Below are 21,865 nucleotides of genomic sequence, written 5' to 3' on the forward strand. Positions count from 1 at the left end.
CTTCCTAACCAGAGGTTCATGTTGTTGTTTTCCTTCCTAACCAGAGGTTCATGTTGTTGTTTTCCTTCCTAACCAGAGGTTCATGTTGTTGTTTTCCTTCCTAACCAGAGGTTCATGTTGTTGTTTCCCTTCCTAACCAGAGGTTCATGTTGTTGTTTTCCTTCCTAACCAGAGGTTCATGTTGTTGTTTTCCTTCCTAACCAGAGGTTCATGTTGTTTCCCTTCCTAACCAGAGGTTCATGTTGTTGTTTTCCTTCCTAACCAGAGGTTCATGTTGTTGTTTTCCTTCCTAACCAGAGGTTCATGTTGTTGTTTTCCTTCCTAACCAGAGGTTCATGTTGTTTTCCTTCCTAACCAGAGGTTCATGTTGTTGTTTTCCTTCCTAACCAGAGGTTCATGTTGTTGTTTTCCTTCCTAACCAGAGGTTCATGTTGTTGTTTTCCTTCCTAACCAGAGGTTCATGTTGTTTTCCTTCCTAACCAGAGGTTCATGTTGTTGTTTCCCTTCCTAACCAGAGGTTCATGTTGTTGTTTTCCTTCCTAACCAGAGGTTCATGTTGTTGTTTTCCTTCCTAACCAGAGGTTCATGTTGTTTTCCTTCCTAACCAGAGGTTCATGTTGTTGTTTTCCTTCCTAACCAGAGGTTCATGTTGTTGTTTTCCTTCCTAACCAGAGGTTCATGTTGTTGTTTTCCTTCCTAACCAGAGGTTCATGTTGTTGTTTTCCTTCCTAACCAGAGGTTCATGTTGTTTTCCTTCCTAACCAGAGGTTCATGTTGTTGTTTTCCTTCCTAACCAGAGGTTCATGTTGTTGTTTCCCTTCCTAACCAGAGGTTCATGTTGTTGTTTTCCTTCCTAACCAGAGGTTCATGTTGTTTTCCTTCCTAACCAGAGGTTCATGTTGTTGTTTTCCTTCCTAACCAGAGGTTCATGTTGTTTCCCTTCCTAACCAGAGGTTCATGTTGTTGTTTCCCTTCCTAACCAGAGGTTCATGTTGTTGTTTTCCTTCCTAACCAGAGGTTCATGTTGTTGTTTTCCTTCCTAACCAGAGGTTCATGTTGTTTTCCTTCCTAACCAGAGGTTCATGTTGTTGTTTTCCTTCCTAACCAGAGGTTCATGTTGTTTTCCTTCCTAACCAGAGGTTCATGTTGTTGTTTTCCTTCCTAACCAGAGGTTCATGTTGTTTTCCTTCCTAACCAGAGGTTCATGTTGTTTTCCTTCCTAACCAGAGGTTCATGTTGTTGTTTTCCTTCCTAACCAGAGGTTCATGTTGTTGTTTTCCTTCCTAACCAGAGGTTCATGTTGTTGTTTCCCTTCCTAACCAGAGGTTCATGTTGTTGTTTTCCTTCCTAACCAGAGGTTCATGTTGTTGTTTTCCTTCCTAACCAGAGGTTCATGTTGTTTTCCTTCCTAACCAGAGGTTCATGTTGTTTTCCTTCCTAACCAGAGGTTCATGTTGTTGTTTCCCTTCCTAACCAGAGGTTCATGTTGTTGTTTTCCTTCCTAACCAGAGGTTCATGTTGTTGTTTCCCTTCCTAACCAGAGGTTCATGTTGTTTTCCTTCCTAACCAGAGGTTCATGTTGTTGTTTTCCTTCCTAACCAGAGGTTCATGTTGTTGTTTTCCTTCCTAACCAGAGGTTCATGTTGTTGTTTCCCTTCCTAACCAGAGGTTCATGTTGTTGTTTTCCTTCCTAACCAGAGGTTCATGTTGTTTTCCTTCCTAACCAGAGGTTCATGTTGTTGTTTTCCTTCCTAACCAGAGGTTCATGTTGTTTCCCTTCCTAACCAGAGGTTCATGTTGTTTTCCTTCCTAACCAGAGGTTCATGTTGTTGTTTCCCTTCCTAACCAGAGGTTCATGTTGTTTTCCTTCCTAACCAGAGGTTCATGTTGTTTTCCTTCCTAACCAGAGGTTCATGTTGTTGTTTTCCTTCCTAACCAGAGGTTCATGTTGTTGTTTTCCTTCCTAACCAGAGGTTCATGTTGTTTTCCTTCCTAACCAGAGGTTCATGTTGTTTTCCTTCCTAACCAGAGGTTCATGTTGTTTTCCTTCCTAACCAGAGGTTCATGTTGTTGTTTTCCTTCCTAACCAGAGGTTCATGTTGTTGTTTTCCTTCCTAACCAGAGGTTCATGTTGTTTTCCTTCCTAACCAGAGGTTCATGTTGTTGTTTCCCTTCCTAACCAGAGGTTCATGTTGTTGTTTTCCTTCCTAACCAGAGGTTCATGTTGTTGTTTTCCTTCCTAACCAGAGGTTCATGTTGTTGTTTTCCTTCCTAACCAGAGGTTCATGTTGTTGTTTTCCTTCCTAACCAGAGGTTCATGTTGTTGTTTTCCTTCCTAACCAGAGGTTCATATTGTTTTCCTTCCTAACCAGAGGTTCATGTTGTTGTTTTCCTTCCTAACCAGAGGTTCATGTTGTTGTTTCCCTTCCTAACCAGAGGTTCATGTTGTTTTCCTTCCTAACCAGAGGTTCATGTTGTTTTCCTTCCTAACCAGAGGTTCATGTTGTTGTTTTCCTTCCTAACCAGAGGTTCATGTTGTTGTTTTCCTTCCTAACCAGAGGTTCATGTTGTTTTCCTTCCTAACCAGAGGTTCATGTTGTTTTCCTTCCTAACCAGAGGTTCATGTTGTTTTCCTTCCTAACCAGAGGTTCATGTTGTTGTTTTCCTTCCTAACCAGAGGTTCATGTTGTTGTTTTCCTTCCTAACCAGAGGTTCATGTTGTTTTCCTTCCTAACCAGAGGTTCATGTTGTTTCCCTTCCTAACCAGAGGTTCATGTTGTTGTTTTCCTTCCTAACCAGAGGTTCATGTTGTTGTTTTCCTTCCTAACCAGAGGTTCATGTTGTTGTTTTCCTTCCTAACCAGAGGTTCATGTTGTTGTTTTCCTTCCTAACCAGAGGTTCATGTTGTTGTTTTCCTTCCTAACCAGAGGTTCATATTGTTTTCCTTCCTAACCAGAGGTTCATGTTGTTGTTTTCCTTCCTAACCAGAGGTTCATGTTGTTGTTTCCCTTCCTAACCAGAGGTTCATGTGAATTATAGGCTGACTTTTATTGCCTTGAATGTTCCCATAGGAGGCTATTTGTTCGAGCTCAAACTAGGTGGTTCAGACATGAGACCATATCAGTTATAACTGTAATGTATTAGATCAATTAGGGTGTCCCTTTGTGAAGTTGGTTGATTCCCAACACAATGAATTCAAATGGTTTTTGATGGAAGGGATAAAACATGACATTTGCAAACATTTACTTGATTCAGACAATTCAGACAATTCCCTTTATACAGTTCGTTTGATTTCCAATAGTTCTGTTTTGTTCATATAGGCCTATCCTTGGAGATGAGTGTGTGTATGCCTGTGTGCCTGTGTGTGTCATTGCCATAGTCTGTTAGGACGGGGAGTTGGTTTTGCATGTCAGCCCAGGTTGCCCAGGTTTTATTGATTCATTCTGGAATAGTGAGATGTGAACAGGAATGCACCTTGCCCCACTTTAAGGCTGATGGCATGCGAGAGGAGATGGAGGAGACAAAAGTAAGAGCTATTCTGTAGCATGCAAGTGCTATCATGTCAGCTGTTAGTTCCCTTTACACACACAGAAATAGAAGAATTCAAAGCATCCAACCGGCATGTAATTGTTTAATTAGCGGACTATGAACCACTGCTTGAATAGAGGCACTGAGCACTGCATGTGTCATATCTGTCCATACACTGCATGTGTCATATCTGTCCATACACTGCATGTGTCATATCTGTCCATACACTGCATGTGTCATATCTGTCCATACACTGCATGTGTCATATCTGTCCATACACTGCATGTGTCATATCTGTCCATACACTGCATGTGTCATATCTGTCCATACACTGCATGTGTCATATCTGTCCATATACTGCATGTGTCATATCTGTCCATACACTGCATGTGTCATATCTGTCCATACACTGCATGTGTCATATCTGTCCATACACTGCATGTGTCATATCTGTCCATACACTGCATGTGTCATATCTGTCCATACACTGCATGTGTCATATCTGTCCATACACTGCATGTGGGCTGATCCCATCCCTTGGAGGGAGAGGCCCTATTGTCAGCAGTAAATACCTTTAGTGAGAGGTGTTTGATTTGATCCCACTGGGCGTGGAGCAGGGAGGGCTTGGCAGGTTGGAGTGATTGTTGCCTGCTCACTGAGGCAGATCTTCCTGAGCAGATTCCGGGGTGACAGTCGGTGTTGCCCTCAGAACAAAGCTGAAGGGGAGGGGGAGACAGGGGCAGCAGAGCCCTCTGGCTCTGCTCGGCACAGGGTCCAGTCTGAACCTGCAGCACACAGGTGTCATAGGCTAATGGGCTTCACTACACTCTCTCCATTTTTTCACCTTTCTTTCCCTCTCTCTTCTTTCTATTTTGCCTCTTTCTCTCTTCCCCTCTCTCCTTCTCCCCTGCTCTCTCTCTCGCTGTCTCTATCCCCCTCTCCTTCTCTCTGTCTCCCTCTCCCTCTCTGTCCCTCTCTCTCTCCCTACCCCCCCTTCTCTCTCTATCTATCCCCCTCTCCTTCTCTCTCTCCCTCTCCCTCTCTGTCCCTCTCTCTCTCCCTACCCCCCTTCTCTCTCTCTCTCTATCTAGCCCCCTCTCCTTCTCTCTCTCCCTCTCTGTCTCTCTCTCTCTGCCTCTATCCCCCCTCTCTCCTTCTCTCTCTCTCCCTCTCTCTCTCTATCCCTGTCCCCCTCTCTCTTTATCCCCCTCTCCTTCTCTCTCTCTCTCTCTCCCTCTCTCTCTCTCTCTCCCCCCTCCTCTCTCTCTCCCTGTCCTTCTCTGTCTCTCTCTCCCTCCCTCTCCCTCACTCTCTCTCTCCCTCTCCCCCCTCGCTCCCTCTCTGTCTCTCTCTATCTCCCTATCCCCTCTCTCTCTCTCTCTCTTTCTCTCTCTCTCTCTCTCTCTCTCTCTTTCTTTCCCTCTCCCTCTGTCTCTCTCTCTGTAATTCATGCTGCTCATCTTCAGTGTCTGTGGGAGAGACAAATTAAAAGCAGATTCTCATATCACTCCGTCACATTGAGCTGCAGGCCTCATGAATCACAATCAATTCGATTAAGCAGCCTTCCCCTGTTCCCCCCCTCGCCCCCCTTCCCAGCCCCAACCCTGGGGGCTGCCCTGTCACTGCTAAACATCTGTATTTATTTACACAATCACACACCTAACTAACTGCTTCCCCAACGTGCCGCTCCCCGCAAAAAAATCAATTAATGCTTGTTTGTAAATGTCAGAACATTGTTGGGTGTTTTATTGAAGAGAGAAAACAGCATTGTTGTAAATTGCGTGTTACCCTTGTGGGGTGATGCTTGGTGAGCTATAGGCCCTGCTGCTGCTGCCAGCTCCCTCAGTGGCTGCTGCTGCTTCTGATTAGGACACATCATGATTACCCTGCAGGGCCAATGAGAGGGGGGCAGGGACCTCCCATGTGACCATACACAAGCACTGTGGCAGGGACGGACGCGGTCCTTTGTCCCAATGGATTGGTAGCATCGTGCGGCTCTTAGCAACCTCCTTCTAGCCCAGGGTCAGGCTCATTTCTGCTCCCAGCTCCAAGTCCCAACACTGACAGACAAAGCCCTCAGCCCTGAGTCTGGTTCTGAATCTGGGTCTGCTTAGCCCGTCAGCACTCCGTTCCACACTCACACAAAGCCACCAGGATGTTATAATACTGTTTAGAGGAGCCATAGATTTCCCTTTCATGGCCTGCTGGTGCAGATACGAACTGGAGAAGAAGTGCTCCTCCTCGTCTTCCGCCTGACGAACCAGAACCCAGGGCTTCACGGGCCTCATCTCTAATGAACTGATTGAAGTGGTTTGTTTCCTGGCGCTGGTGTCAGGGTGGCGGGCTGTGTTGTGTCCCCCTCCTCGTAAGAGGCTCACCTCTGCCCGTATGCATGCATGCCAGTATATAAATTGCTGAATCACTGTCAGTGGCAGAGTAATGGCACGGGGGGCATCGTAAATTAGAGCGAGCGATCCCAGGGCGCAGACACTGGCTGTCGTGTCTGAGTGAGCGCTACGCTCCTGCCCTAATGAATACCTTCATCTGGCCCGGCAGTCAGCAGATTGGCCTACGTTGATGGATACTGTCAGCCCCACGCCACACCACATTTCATTGCACAATAAACATGGCTGTCAAAACCAAACAAAGTGAAATCAATTCATCCTGTACAGTGAGTGCGTGCTAAATGAAATGAATGTACTGTGGGGACGGTGGCAGCAGAGGTAGTGTATTATTCCTGAATCCTGACGGCGTAAAGCAGGGAGGTAAAGACATTTAGACTTTTCTCAAACAGGCACGTGTACAGGTATGTGTGTGTTAAAGGGGATACTTCGAGATTTTTTTACAATGAGGCCTTTTATCTACTTCCCCAGAGTCAGATGGACTAGTGGATACCATTTGTATGTCTCTGTGTCCAGTATGAAGGAAGTTAAAGGTAGTATCGCGAGCCAATGCTAACTAGCGCTAGCTAGCAGATACCCATAGACATCCAGTCATTTCGTTAGCAATTGTGCTAGCGCTAGTTAGCAACTTCCTTCAAACTGCACACAGAGACATAAAAAGGGCATCCACAAGTTAATCTGACTCTGGGAAAGTAGATAAGGGGCATTGCCAAAACCCTGAAGTATTTCTTTAAGGAGAGATAGAAGGTGTGAGAGGGTTTTTTGTCTTGTGTGTATGTCTGTTGAGAAACAGGCTTTTTACCTCAAGTTGGAGAAGAAAGGCTGGGCTCTAGAAGAGCTTGTTGACCGGGGTCTCTCCCCAGGGCTCTGAAGGAGGATGATCATATGAACAGTATGGTGCAGGCCAGTCTGAGCCAGAGGTAGCTATATTCATCAATGCACAGTGCAGAGCAGGCAGATGAGAGCGGGTCTGATATGCCTGATGCCTGATGCCTGATGCCTGATGCCTGATATGACTGTGGCTCTGAGACTGTTGCCTGGCGCAGGCAAAATGACAAGAGCTGAGTCCCCAGGCCTCTGGCTGATGTACCGTGACGGTGTGAAGAGGCAAATTGCACTGGCCTCCCAGATAAAGGGAAGCGTTTCTGGATCATAAATGTGTCGGTATGACTGTTAAACATGAGCTGGTGTAAATGGATTTGGAGGCCCTATATGGAGGCACAGCTCAGCGGGGGCCTGGGAGAATAGGGCCTCCTGCTGAACGGTCGGACCCCAGCCGGAGTCCCCCCTGAGTCCCAGCCAAGCCTCAGCCGAGTCCCAGGCCTCGCTCTTAGAGATCAGGCCTACCACCACAGGACCTCCATCCCCTTATCAGTCTGGACATGGCTGTCCACCCCCAGCCCAGCAGGACATGGGTGTGTGTGTGTGTGTGTGTGTGTGTGTGTGTGTGTGTGTGTGTGTGTGTGTGTGTGTGTGTGTGTGTGTGTGTGTGTGTGTGTGTGTGTGTGTGTGTGTGTGTGTGTGTGTGTGTGTGTGTGTGCGTGCGTGCGTGCGTGCGTGCGTATGTGTTGTCTTTCACCTGCTGTCCTATAGATAGTTAAAGCTCTGTCTAAAGTTGAGCCAGTCCTCTTCTCGCCATGTCTTACTTTAGGGCTTATCTCTGCACTGTGCTGAATAGAGCCAGTGAATGAGTGTGTGGATAGTGAATTCATCACAGAGTAGCGCTACACTCCATTACTCATTAACAGATTGATTTTGTTTATCAACTGAAATAATACTAGAAATCAAAGTGCAGGTAACGTGTGCCAAGATGGAGGGCTAGTAGAAGATCCTAATGAGAACACTTCACATGTGGATGATGAAATATGCATGAGTCATCCTAAGCTTTCCTTTCCAGATTTTGGATCATTAAAGATGGATGGTAGCATATGGAAAGCTTTTTTTGTCTTATTTTTCAAGTCTTGTTTATCAACATGTTTTTGTTTGTTTAAATATTCATACGGCTTTTATTTAATTCTTTCACATCTTACATATAAAAGGAAGCAAATGGGGGGGGCTTAAGAAGAAGAATGTTATATTAAGCACTTGGCAGAGTCTCTTCCCTCCTTGATTGTATTTTTCTTAGAAGCACTGCCTCACGCACCATATTTGTTATTTAAGTTGACATTCGTGCTTGTTTTAAAGAAACTTCTGGAACTTCAGTTTGAAACGTATGGGGCTGAATATAGAAGTGTGAATGCTTGTCGAGCACCAGACAAAATATTTAACAGGCATTTAAGTCATGGTTCTCTTCTCTTGGGTTTGGATATATGTGTTGATCCGTAGGGTGGCTCCCCTACTCTCACAATGTCCACTTGTTCTACATTCAAAACATGCTCGTCAAATCCAGTCGTCAGAGCCAGTCTGGTCCAGTGGAAAGGAACCTTGAGAACTCAATTTCCTTCACCGTGTAGTCTAGCACCAACCCTACCTCTGGTCTGGTCTCAGTCTAGCACCAACCCTACCCCTGGTCTGGTCTCAGTCTAGCACCAACCCTACCCCTGGTCTGGTCTCAGTCTAGCACCAAACCTACCCCTGGTCTGGTCTCAGTCCAGCACCAAACCTACCCCTAGTCTGGTCTCAGTCCAGCACCAACCCTACCCCTGGTCTGGTCTCAGCCCAGCACCAACCCTACCCTACCCCTGGTCTGGTCTCAGTCCAGCACCAACCCTACCCTACCCCTGGTCTGGTCTCAGTCCAGCTCCAGCACCAACCCTACCCCTGGTCTGGTCTCAGTCCATTCCCAGCACCAACCCTACGCCTGGTCTGGTCTCAGTCCACTCCCAGCACCAACCCTCCCCTAACCCTGGTCTGGTCTCAGTCCAGCCCCAGCACCAACCCTACCCTACCCCTGGTCTGGTCTCAGTCCAGCTCCAGCACCAACCCTACCCCTGGTCTGGTCTCAGTCCATTCCCAGCACCAACCCTATGCCTGGTCTGGTCTCAGTCCACTCCCAGCACCAACCCTCCCCTAACCCTGGTCTGGTCTCAGTCCACTCCCAGCACCAACCCTCCCCTAACCCTGGTCTGGTCTCAGTCCAGTCCCAGCACCAATCCTACCCCTGGTCTGGTCTCAGTCCAGCCCAGGCACCAACTCTACCCTACCCCTGGTCTCAGTCCATTCCTAGCACCAACCCTACCCTACCCCTGGTCTGGTGTCAGTCCAGCTCCAGCACCAACCCTACCCCTGGTCTGGTCTCAGTCCAGCTCCAGCACCAACCCTACCCAACCCTTGGTCTGGTCTCAGTCCAGCTCCAGCACCAACCCTACCCCTGGTCTGGTCTCAGTCCTATCCAGCACCAACCCTATCCTACCCCTGGTCTGGTCTCAGTCCATCCCCAGCACCAACCTTACCCTACCCCTGGTCTAGTCTCAGTCCAGCCCCAGCACCAATCCTACCCTACTCCTGGTCTGGTCTCAGTCCAGCACCAACCCTACCCCTGGTCTGGTCTCAGTCCAGCTCCAGCACCAACCCTACCCTACCCCTGGTCTGGTCTCAGTCCTATCCAGCACCAACCCTACCCTACTCCCGGTCTGGTCGCAGTCCAGCCCCAGCACCAACCCTACCCCTGGTCTGGTCTCAGTCCAACACCAACCCTACCCCTGGTCTGGTCTCAGTCCAGCACCAACCCTACCCTACCCCTGGTCTGGTGTCAGTCCAGCACCAACCCTACCCTACCCCTGGTCTGGTCTCAGTCCAGTTCCAGCACCAACCCTACCCTACCCCTGGTCTGGTCTCAGTCCAGCTCCAGCACCAACCCTACTCTACCCCTGGTCTGGTCTCAGTCCAGTTCCAGCACCAACCCTACCCTACCCCTGGTCTGGTCTCAGTCCAGCACCAACCCTACCCTACTCCTGGTCTGGTCTGGTCTCAGTCCAGTTCCAGCACCAACCCTACCCCTGGTCTGGTCTCAGTCCAGCACCAACCCTACCCCTGGTCTGGTCTCAGTCCAGCACCAACCCTACCCCTGGTCTGGTCTCAGTCCAGCCCCATCACCAACCCTACCCCTGGTCTGGTCTCAGTCCAGCCCCATCACCAACCCTACTCTACCCCTGGTCTGGTCTCAGTCCAGCCCCATCACCAACCCTACTCTACCCCTGGTCTGGTCTCAGTCCAGCCCCATCACCAACCCTACCCTACCCCTGGTCTGGTCTCAGTCCAGCCCCATCACCAACCCTACCCCTGGTCTGGTCTCAGTCCAACACCAACCCTACCCCTGGTCTGGTGTCAGTCCAGCACCAACCCTACCCTACCCCTGGTCTGGTCTCAGTCCTATCCAGCACCAACCCTACCCTACTCCCGGTCTGGTCGCAGTCCAGCCCCAGCACCAACCCTACCCCTGGTCTGGTCTCAGTCCAACACCAACCCTACCCCTGGTCTGGTCTCAGTCCAGCACCAACCCTACCCTACCCCTGGTCTGGTGTCAGTCCAGCACCAACCCTACCCTACCCCTGGTCTGGTCTCAGTCCAGTTCCAGCACCAACCCTACCCTACCCCTGGTCTGGTCTCAGTCCAGCTCCAGCACCAACCCTACCCTACCCCTGGTCTGGTCTCAGTCCAGTTCCAGCACCAACCCTACCCCTGGTCTGGTCTCAGTCCAGCCCCATCACCAACCCTACCCCTGGTCTGGTCTCAGTCCAACACCAACCCTACCCCTGGTCTGGTGTCAGTCCAGCACCAACCCTACCCTACCCCTGGTCTGGTCTCAGTCCTATCCAGCACCAACCCTACCCTACTCCCGGTCTGGTCGCAGTCCAGCCCCAGCACCAACCCTACCCCTGGTCTGGTCTCAGTCCAACACCAACCCTACCCCTGGTCTGGTCTCAGTCCAGCACCAACCCTACCCTACCCCTGGTCTGGTGTCAGTCCAGCACCAACCCTACCCTACCCCTGGTCTGGTCTCAGTCCAGTTCCAGCACCAACCCTACCCTACCCCTGGTCTGGTCTCAGTCCAGCTCCAGCACCAACCCTACCCTACCCCTGGTCTGGTCTCAGTCCAGTTCCAGCACCAACCCTACCCCTGGTCTGGTCTCAGTCCAGCACCAACCCTACCCCTGGTCTGGTCTCAGTCCAGCCCCATCACCAACCCTACCCCTGGTCTGGTCTCAGTCCAGCCCCATCACCAACCCTACCCTACCCCTGGTCTGGTCTCAGTCCAGCCCCATCACCAACCCTACCCCTGGTCTGGTCTCAGTCCAGCCCCATCACCAACCCTACCCTACCCCTGGTCTGGTCTCAGTCCAGCCCCATCACCAACTCTACCCCTGGTCTGGTCTCAGTCCAGCCCCATCACCAACCCTACTCTACCCCTGGTCTGGTCTCAGTCCAGCCCCATCACCAACTCTACCCTACCCCTGGTCTGGTCTCAGTCCAGCCCCATCACCAACTCTACCCCTGGTCTGGTCTCAGTCCAGCCCCATCACCAACCCTACCCTACCCCTGGTCTGGTCTCAGTCCAGCCCCATCACCAACCCTACCCCTGGTCTGGTCTCAGTCCAGCCCCATCACCAACTCTACCCCTGGTCTGGTCTCAGTCCAGCCCCATCACCAACCCTACCCCTGGTCTAGTTTGATCCCAGTCCAGCCCCAGTCTCAGCCCCAGTCTCAGTCTCAGTAGTAGTGATGACAGCCCATTGGGTATGGGGGTTGAACGTGGCTCGTGGCAGTTGATTAATTGCTCGCCTCGCTCTCTCTTCTCCTTCTTGTTCCTACTCTGGTGTTTCCAGGGTGGAAAGCTCTGAATGGCTCTGGTACCGGAGCAGATAAACCACAACAGTATTATTGTTGGCCTACAGGAGGCGCCAGCACAGCCGAGGCACGGGTCTACAGAGAAGCCCGGGGGAGGAACAGCAACGAGCCCCACATCAAGAGACCCATGAACGCCTTCATGGTGTGGGCCAAAGATGAGCGCCGCAAGATCCTCCAAGCCTTCCCAGACATGCACAACTCCAACATCAGCAAGATCCTGGGTAAGCCTTTCTTCTTTCTCTCTCTCTCTTCCAGCCATACCTCTCCCCTTCATCCAGCCATTACAGAGTCTGTTACAGTCTGTTAGCCTTCCTGTGTTAGATTATGTTTTAAAAAAAATTCAGACCAAGTTGGAAGGAACAGGATCAGATTTGGTCAGAAAGTCAGGAAACTGGCATGAAAAAAAAAAGAAAATATATTTTTTTATAGGTTTGTTGAAACTAGCATTCTTAGGGTTGTCAATGAGAATTTTGTCTCTCCCACAGATGCTGAAAAAACAGTCCTTATAGACTTGATACAATCAGTTTATTATTAAATTATGTTGTAGGCTTTTGTTAAAATCAAATGTTCCCTATTAAGCACAATGAATTGAAACCATAGCAAAAGCCCAAAAGCGTCTTCCCTTTTGAAAAGCCTGGTGTAGTGTAATCCTTCTCAACAGCCCCCCCCCCCCCCCCCGCTCTCTCTCTCTCTCCCACAAATCTTCCCTCAGCTGGGTATAAACACTAGGCTGTTTGGCTGTTGGCAATAGTGATAAACGTGTAGTGTTTAAACTACTATGTTAACAACAAGAAGAAACAGAACGCCATTCATGAAACAGTGGAACACTGTGGAGGCAAATTGCCTGACGGACAGAATGAAACACGTTACTGTTCGTGACGGGAGACCCAACGGTCTGGCGGTCCAGAGCTGAAATCTACAGTCGTTCATTGATATGTAGAAAATATTTGTTCTCCGTATAAAAAAGTCAGGTTTTTCCAACTGCACATTTGATTCAGACAGGGTATAACTTAAAACCTTTGTAACAGTTTTAATCTCTTAATGACTTTTATGCTCATTTAGGTGTGTTTAATTAATCTAGTGTGCTCTGTGGTTAATACCTGTCTATGTGGACATAAACATTTGTAGCCCGGTACCAGTGGGAGTGGGGGGGTGAGGCGGGGTGAGGCGGAGGGAGGCGGGGGGTGGCATGTTGTCTGATTCGCCACAGTGGCTCAATCAGCCCTGGCTTACAGATGGATTTACCGCCATGTCACTGCCGTCAGTGTTTGTCATGAAAAATGACAGTGGTTAAATGGGTCTCGTCCCCACTGCACTGAGAGTCAATAGATCACAGCCTTTAAAAGTGGCGTCACCCAGGCAGGAGCAGGACACACTAGAGATCAGCTGGAGACTATTTACAGGCCTGGTGTAGTTTCTGTTAACTCACCCACAGCCCAGCCACTGGCTTTATGGGTTTACATGGTTACTACAGAGACCACAAAATAATATACTGTATCCACAATGGAAACTCCTATTTGCATTGATATATCTATTGATTCTTATTAACTTTTTACACCTCAGTAGTGAAAATGTACGTTGAAAGTGTATGTTTTACTGATATCTGTGTGTCTGCTGTGTTACAGGCTCTCGCTGGAAGTCTATGACCAACCAGGAGAAGCAGCCGTTCTATGAGGAGCAGGCCCGTCTCAGTAAGATCCACCTGGAGAAGTACCCCAACTACAAGTACAAGCCCCGGCCCAAGAGGACCTGCATCATCGACGGGAAGAAGCTCCGCATCGGCGAGTACAAGCAGATGATGCGCTCGCGACGGCAAGAGATGAGGCAGTTCTTCACTGTGGGGTAGGTGCACAGTGAAGAACGCCAGGCTTAGAGCACAGGCGCGACACACACACACGTAGACATACAGCTAAATGACTATTCTGAAATCAGTTGGCTTTTTGCCTGAGAACAGACTCTCTCTTCACTGTGCTTACACTAAAGATTGTTGTAGTGTGTCTGTAACTTGTCACACTAAGCCCCTGAACTTCGAATCAACCCAATTCATCAACCCGTTAAATCATGTATGTTATACAGCCCTCAGAATAGATGAATAATGTTTTAACTAGTTTCCCTTTTCCGTAAAAAAAACGTGTTATTTTTTTCTCCACGTGTAGTGATGACGGTGGTGATAGTTCGTCGTACGCAATTTCCAACCGATTTGCGGAGCATTAATGAAACCCCAAGTCAAACACATTTCCTCATCCACTTTACTGTCAAGTGCTTTTTAATAGTAGTGATTTATCAATTTGAGACAATAGCCGACTGCAATAGCAGAGAAAGAGATGCTGACATTATTACAGGATATAAAGCATAAGTATAGATTTACAGAGGGCTGGAGGGCAGCTGTCTGGAGCTTAACTTCCTAATTTACTGCGTGTGGTCAGTAAGGAGAAGGCTTCTCCAGGTGTTCCCTCATCACCCGTAAGCTATACGATCACTGGAGTATCAATCACTGCTAAAACACCAGATGAGAGAGAGAGAGAGAGAGCACTAACCACCAATCGGCTTTATGTTACCAATAAACTGGGTGCCGTTTCAGAACGACTCAGAACGGTGCTGTCTGGACAACTGTTCTCCCAAATCATTTTCACAGAACCATTGGCTGAGAACACACCTCTGTGGAGAACAGTTAATCCAGCTAGCTCTCAGTTGAAGTGCTGAAGTGGAGGTGTCTTTAGGGTTGACTCGAGCAGCACACACACTGTCAGCATTCTTTCCATTTGCTCATCCCATGTGATTCTAATTGTTTTCCTTAATACAGATTTGAAGTAAAGCCTTTTTACTTCAAATAACACAGAACTGATATTGTTAAGAGAATTTAGTCTGGATTATAATGATGAAACAGGAACAAACGTGTCTAATAGTCTCTCTCTCTAACTGTCCTTTCATTTCTCCCTACAGGCAACAACCGCAAATCCCCATCAGCACCAGCGCCGGCGTGGTCTACCCTGGGGCCATAGCCATGGCAACAACCACACCCTCCCCTCACATGACGTCGGAGTGCTCCAGTGCCTCAGCAAGCCCGGAGCCGGCCATTCCCGTCATCCAGAGCACCTACAACATGAAGATAGAGCCCAGTGCCATGTTAACCAACGACCCCATCATCAACGGAGGGGTAGATGAGATGGACATGTACGAGGACTTTGACGAGGAGCCCAAATCGGACTACAGCAGTGAGACTGAGACACTGGAGCCCATCGTCAGCGCCAACTGAGGCCTCTCAACACCTGAGCCGAGACATACACACATTCATACCGGAGAACCATCCCCAGGGCGGAAGACTGACTGAAGGAGGAGAAACAGAAGAACAGAAAAAATACAGAACAAAAAAGAACTGGTTCTGTTGATTTATCATTTAGGAGCCTGCATGCATATGTGGCTGCGTCAGAATCAACAGCTAAAGGTCTTAAATGTTTCTTACAGTGTGTGAAGCAGTTTGGTTTTGTTCATTTAGTTTTTGTTTTTTTATTATCTCATCGTTTATTTTTTGTGTTTTGTTCATGGACATTTACACAATTAGGTTATTGCCCATACAACTTTGGATGACAGGACTTGAAATGTAACGTTTGATATGAATCCATAATTCTTACAGTCTTACTTTTTTTCTTATGATATACATATTATTTTTTTCTCTTCAGTTAAATGCTTTTAATAGATTTCATTACTGTTTTTGATGGGAGTTATATATTCTCACTCAGGTATGCTGTGCCAGCCAACAGCTTGTGAATGTTTTAAATACGAATTTATTTGAAACTATTTAGAAAACAAAATATTTGGAAATTCATATTAACTAAAAACAAACAAACAGAACAATTCCACAATTCTGGGACATAATCAGACTCCCTTATTATTAATTGTATTAGTATTATTATTATTATTATTATAATTATTATTGGTATTATTAACATACTGTACAATTTCGTGCAGATGTGCCAAACGTTTCAAGGTTTTTTTCTCTAAAATAATTTGTTTGAGTCTCGAGGGAGAGACTCGAGTCTTAAACAATCTCTTAATATCTTAGTGCGGCTACAAAATCCAGTTTCTATATATACCTTCTATATTGAAACACTCAGGAATCTGGAGACAGTGTGCTGTGTCTAGGGCAGGAACAGGAAGTGATGCAATAGCTTCAGGTGTGCTTGTTCATAATGGCAGCTGTTCTCCATGGAGACCAATGCGGTGACCAACAGGCCCTTCTCTCCCTGTCCCTCTCCAGCTCATGTCACCAGCCCAGTCTAACACAGAGCACTGTAACACTCCCCTCACACTCTCTGCTCATTCTTCAACTCAGTCTTACCAAGTTCTTAATCAGAGTGATTGTAATCAGGCCAGAATTCCAAGGAGCCAAAAGCATCCAATCTGTGGGATTGGAAAGGCAGTGAAAGGCAGCTTTGGGGGCATTATAATCACAAATTGCTGTTTTACAATGTGTAGCTACAGTACATTCGGTTAAACACTTTAGCCCCTACTGGGGCATCAAGTTTTAAAGTCTTTGGTCTTAACATTTTTTTTTTAATCTTAAGTATTTTTTCGACATTGTAAATCTTAAATTGACACGAGAAGGTCTTAAAGCAGAGTTAACTACTGCAGCAGTCTTAAGAGAAGAGGCAGTGTGTGAGGGAATAACATCGTGTTTTTATTAAAGGAGGGTTACAGACGAAGTATTACATTCTAACAAGTCATATTAAACACAACAGTATTTCATAAATCACACCAGATCTGAGATGGTGATTCTCTACATTCATGCACTTAGATATTAACACTTACTACTTCATTTTTCAACTAAGTTAATATTTTATATTGAACAAAATGTGTGTTGTTTTATAATGGCCAGTTGCCTATTTTACATAAAGTTAAACATAAGTATTTTAGAGCAATTGAAATTGCACTTCTGTATTTTATTTACATACAGACAATGAGTATGAAATATAACACAATCAATCAGCTCTTAATCTTGTGACAATCAGTCACAAACTGAAAGTCCTTTACCTCTTGAATGGTTCTTTTACCAGTTGAACAGATCCCAGGTTGTTACCTATGGAGAAACAGCTAGTGATGGCCAGCAGTCAAGGCCCTACTGTCCATAATACAGCCCTCCTACAGGCCAGAAGGACTAAGTGCCTCCCTCTCTGCCCTGCCCCTGCCCTGTCTTGACCCCTTCCCATGGCAACCCCCACACCCAGGGGGTGCCATCTGGCTCAGAGTGGCAGGCAGTGCTACGCTGGGGAGAGGAGAGAGGGGGAACAATAAGGACGGGGCACGTAGCGCTTATTGTGCTCTCCATCAAAGCGCAGGCAGTGAGGCCTCCACCCTGGCTCCCGCCCTGGCCCAGCCACTAGGCGCTGGCAAGCAGATGGAACAAGTACATCAAGCTGTGGGGGATTATTAAAATGACTGACGAGTGGATATCATCTCAAATGCAGCATTATTAATGCATGAGCCCGGCTATTCTCCTCCCGTGCCCTTGAACCTGTCCATTTCAGACCAAGCCCAGAGGTTTAAAATGATCTAAATGGCTGGTCACCAGCGCTGGCTGTCTGCATGGCCAGGACTCCCTCCTACTGCTGGTCACTGCATTACTCTCCCAGGTCTAATTGATACAGATGGCTCTTTAGTACTTTACATTTTTCTCGACCCATTCAGAGCTGGCTTTTATTGTGCTGTGTCCACGTTTGAAGCATTTATCTTAAGTCTTAGAAGTTTTTAAGCACCTCATTATTAATTTCCATTTCAGTTTATTTTAATTTTTTTGGTTGGTTGGTTTCTTTGTTGCTATTGTTGTTTTAAGGTACAATGCTTTTTTCTAGGATTTCCTCCCATACACAAACCTAAACGGATTTCCCTCCAGGTCAACATGTCTAGGTTTTTAAGCTGTTACTTCTGTTTGCTGGTTGATTGGTTGATTTGTACGTGATTTGTACATATTTCTATGTCCATGCCTAACCAATTCAGTGGGCTGGTAGTTAAAAAAGGACTGTTGATAGGACTGAAACTTGACTGCGCTTGTATAACAAAAAAAAACAAAAAAAAACGAAGAACTTATATCTCGCAAGGAGACAATGTTTCATAAGTGTTATAAGCACTGGATATAAATTGTATTTTTATCAATTCTGACTAATGTGAAGCTGTTGTACCAGAAAAAAACCTGAATGAACAAAAGTCCCGACGACTTGGACTCGTGGGCTCGTTCTCACAGTTACCAGATTTGAATCATTTTTCAGTCGTCTTGTTTTGTTTATTTATGCAAAGACATGTGTAGTGAATGAACACTTTGTCTAAGCTCCAGGGCCACCAAGGGGAGAGAGACAGCGCGCGCGAGAGACTGAGCGGTGAACTCGACAGAAGGCTTGCATAGTAACTGGTTAGCTGAGAAACACCGGATTTCAGACACGCATTTTATTGGTCACATATGTTTTGTTTTGTATATTGTATTTGAAGCTATATAGTGAGTATAGACATTTTATTGTATTTATTAGCCACTGTTGGCTCTAAAATTGTCAGTAGAACATAATGAAAGGACAATCAGAGAGAAAAAAAAATATGTTTAATGAATTGGAGCTTCATTTTTCAATAAATTCACCATTTCATTATAGATTTTATTGTAAATACAACATAGGAAATAGAATTATATTTTTGTTCATAAGTACTTAGTGAAGTATAAGTTATGTATTTGACTGTTCTTTTTTTCTTCCTTTTTTACATCAGTGTATGTCGATCCATGTTCTTAAAACTGACAGGTACGTCATGTAGATTCTGAATATTTCTCCCAGTTGAAGAGAGCAGTATTGGACGGTTGAGAGAGCAGTATTGGACGGAGCTGTAGCTGAGATAGACAGACAGGCCCCTTCATGCTAGCGTTTCAATGACCTCCCTCAGACAATTCAAGGAGCCAGTCAAAACCCAAGCTGTACTCCTTAGCCTTGGACATTAAGGACAAACATTTTTTAAATAAATAACTTCATTTGTATCTAATTACATGCACAGTCGGTACAAATAAAGTACTCTGTATCTTTCATAGGGACAGTGCTAAAATTCATCTGAACAACAAGCAGTTAAGATGTATATGTTTTTATTAGTCAACTTGCGTTTGCAATCATGACTCAATCCTAGCGACATACCTTATCACTAGTGTTTTGTGTTTTTCACAGCCCTCGGTGGTTATACTGTTATGTGCCAAATTTGAACGGAGGGGTTGACAGTAGCATAAATGAATAGCTACATTTTAATTGCACATCTGCATGCATTTGTTACATTTAAAATTAGAATGACCCAAGAGGATTTTATTCCTTGGCAATTTTACACAAGTTCTTGGGGAGCTGAAATTGAAGGGAGTGTGCAAATATTTATTAGTTTTAACGTGGCACAATGCAGAGCCACTCGTGTGTATTCTAGGCCTATACTCTTTTTGTCCTTTTCTATGTGTTGCTGACCTTTTTAAAGGTAGCCCATCCAGCCATCAGCAAAGTGTAGTCATGACCTTTTCTATTAATCCATCTGTCTCTCAGCCATGTAAATGCGAACAAAATTCAACAACTGAAGACAAAGCTTGTATGCTGTTTCAATAACTTAATAACTGTAATAATTTTTTCTGTCATTGAACTTTGTGATGTATATGGTGGGAATGTTCTCTGTGTTAATTTAATTAGCACAATTCACTGACATGCTGGACTGGCATGCTAGCTGCTGTTCAGGAGTGTAACATTTGCTGTTGGGGACAATTTATACAGTTGTCAATGGTACTTTGCTTTCTAGATTCATTTTTTGTCTCTCAAGCAACACTGTGTGTGGGTCTTCTGTCGCTGGGGCTGTTGCTGTTTTGAAAGCGCTGGCAGACTGATACAGTTTTCTGCGTAGTTTTCTTGGCAGGTACCTAGGCCCATGGCAGGTATTGTTAAGGGCGTAACTAGAGAACATGAAATAGTGTCTGTTGCTGCTTTGAAAAAAGTTTTAATTCTGAAAATGTAAATAGTTTATCATAATATCTTGTACAGTCCAGTGTAAAGTTTTTAATTGAACTTAAAAAAAGGTTGCCATCACATTTGTGTTCACTTTCTTCTTCATACAGTACAAAAGGACAGCTACTTGCTGAGGATATTATTGTTAAAATAAAAAAGGAAAAGGTACTAAAATATTTTATTTTGCTTGGCTTCAAAATGTAAACCAGCAAGTCTTTGGTTTCCATGTGCAGTATTGACGTGAGGTAAACTTAAGGTGAAATAATTCTACAGTGGTATGTATTGGAGACCAGTCTCCTCTGTGTTGGTAGTATTAATACACTATATCAAATAAAATACACCAGATGACTGACACATTTGGGTGTATCTAGGCACCTTAGTAATGTGTGCAAATATCTAGGTTGTGTTCCCCACAGGATGCGTTCAGGCATATTGTAATGTAACATCATCTTTCTATATCTACTCAATCCATTGATGTAACAAGGCAGGAGTGGGTTGTATAACTGCCTGTTTAAGCTCATTTACCTCAAGAGTTTCCTCCTTTTGCGTAAAAGAGTAAGAAATTGTGTGACAAAGTCTCACCATCACTCCCATATTTTGTACTGCTGTTGACACTTACAAATTAAAGAGACATTTTGTTTTAAGATCCGAGTCTCTATTTTGTTGTTGTTGTGCATTGATTGTCCATTGATTTCTCATGCAAAAACTACATTGATTTCTCATGATACTTTTCAACATTTTATTTTCTACTGCAGTGTGGGATTGCATTTTTATAAGGACAATTATTTACCGAAGGTGGCCCATAAGTCATAGTTTATCATTAGAATGAGTGCCACAAACTGATGTTCACATTAACTAATGGTAGAGATTACATTACAGTATGGTGTCCATTTTCGGACATCCTCAACCTCATGCCTAAAATATCATATGTTACTTAAACAAAGCAATACATTTATGTTTATTACCTTTTGTCTCAAGACAATGATGCTATTTTCTGAAACCCTGCAGCATCCCAGCCCTCCCGTCCAATGAGAAGAGACCATTAGGGAGACAGAGAAAGCATGCAGTAAAGGTGTGTAGAGGACCTGTGACCTATTTCGCAGGTAGACGTTCAGAGGGCAAGGCCCAGTGTGTGTGCTCCTGCAGCCAGACACAGACAGGTTTATGTGCCAAGCAGGGCCAGAGGAAAGGTCAGGCAGAGAGCGATCAACTCAGACGACGTGTGGTCATTCATCTCCTTGGATCCCTGCCATCCATGGCTCATCATCATCTTGCTAGGCCTAGGGTAGAGGGTAACAAGATGGAGTCATTTTTAGGCAAGGTTTCAGGAAACAACAACCTTTCAGAGGTGTTTGATTCCAAGACAATTAACAACACTGTGGTCTTATATTTCTTTTGAGATTAAGTTTTTGATATAGACTACAGTTGTCATTGTTTCAAGTTGATATACACCCGCAGTCATTTCTCTGCTTCCATAAACAGTCTCTCTTTCCATTCACAAAAAAAACGATTTGCAGTTATGGTGAGTGATATATCAGGGCTGTAAATAAAATGCATATCCATGGTGTATACGGTTCAGCAGGGAGGAAAGCTGCTTTTCCTTTCTTCAAACTTCTGTTTGCTGGAGTACATTTCTTATAAAAATAAAGGTTCTGGAACAGGAGCCATTTCCAGAACATTTTGGAAAACCATTTAAGTGTCTTTTGTTCTCTTCATCAATCTTTTTTTTGTCTTTTACCAGTGTGCTGCCTGTGAGCTGTCTTCCTGAGAGCGTAAAAGCCCCAGTTTAACTGCGGCATGTATAATAGACGCCTCTGTCAGCTCTCTCCAGCAGAAGCGCCCAGCGGTAGATGGAAAATTAGACATATACCGGTGTACAATAAATCTTATAGTAATTCTCCAAGCTTGCATTACGAATAATGGCCAGGAGAAAAGCCCTGTGCTTTGTGTATTTCTCTTTAAGTTACTGTGCATGGGTGTGTGGGCGTACAACATTAAAATGATACTGGGCCTGTGACATTTTAATCTTGAGTGAAAGACAATAATTCTCATTTCCTTTGGCCCATATTTTTTATCTTCGATGTGCCATGCTTTTTTCTACGCTTGCCAGATGGGAGAAGGGGGTCGGGGGGGGGGGGGGGGGGGGGGGGG

The 21,865-nt window shown here is 45.7% G+C and overlaps 1 protein-coding gene across 17 annotated transcripts in view; it reads left to right on the forward strand.

Moving 5' to 3' along the window:
• Positions 1-20,358, forward strand: part of sox6 (SRY-box transcription factor 6) — a 199,772-nt gene extending 179,414 nt beyond the window's left edge. For 12 of the 17 annotated variants that reach the window (XM_045708398.2, XM_082969573.1, XM_082969572.1 and 9 more), the window contains 3 exons: positions 11,696-11,938; positions 13,343-13,559; positions 14,661-20,358. In XM_045708398.2, coding sequence (XP_045564354.1) covers positions 11,696-11,938; positions 13,343-13,559; positions 14,661-14,973 — 773 coding nt within the window. In that variant the 3' untranslated portion in view covers positions 14,974-20,358. The remainder of the gene's footprint in view (positions 1-11,695; positions 11,939-13,342; positions 13,560-14,660) is intronic. The other 5 variants (XM_082969577.1, XM_082969578.1, XM_082969579.1 and 2 more) reach the window with 2 other exon arrangements.
• The last annotated feature ends 1,507 nt before the right edge of the window (positions 20,359-21,865 follow it).

Source organism: Salmo salar, chromosome 26 (assembly GCF_965601325.2).
Source record: "Salmo salar chromosome 26, fSalSal1, whole genome shotgun sequence".
Classification (NCBI taxonomy): domain Eukaryota; kingdom Metazoa; phylum Chordata; class Actinopteri; order Salmoniformes; family Salmonidae; genus Salmo; species Salmo salar.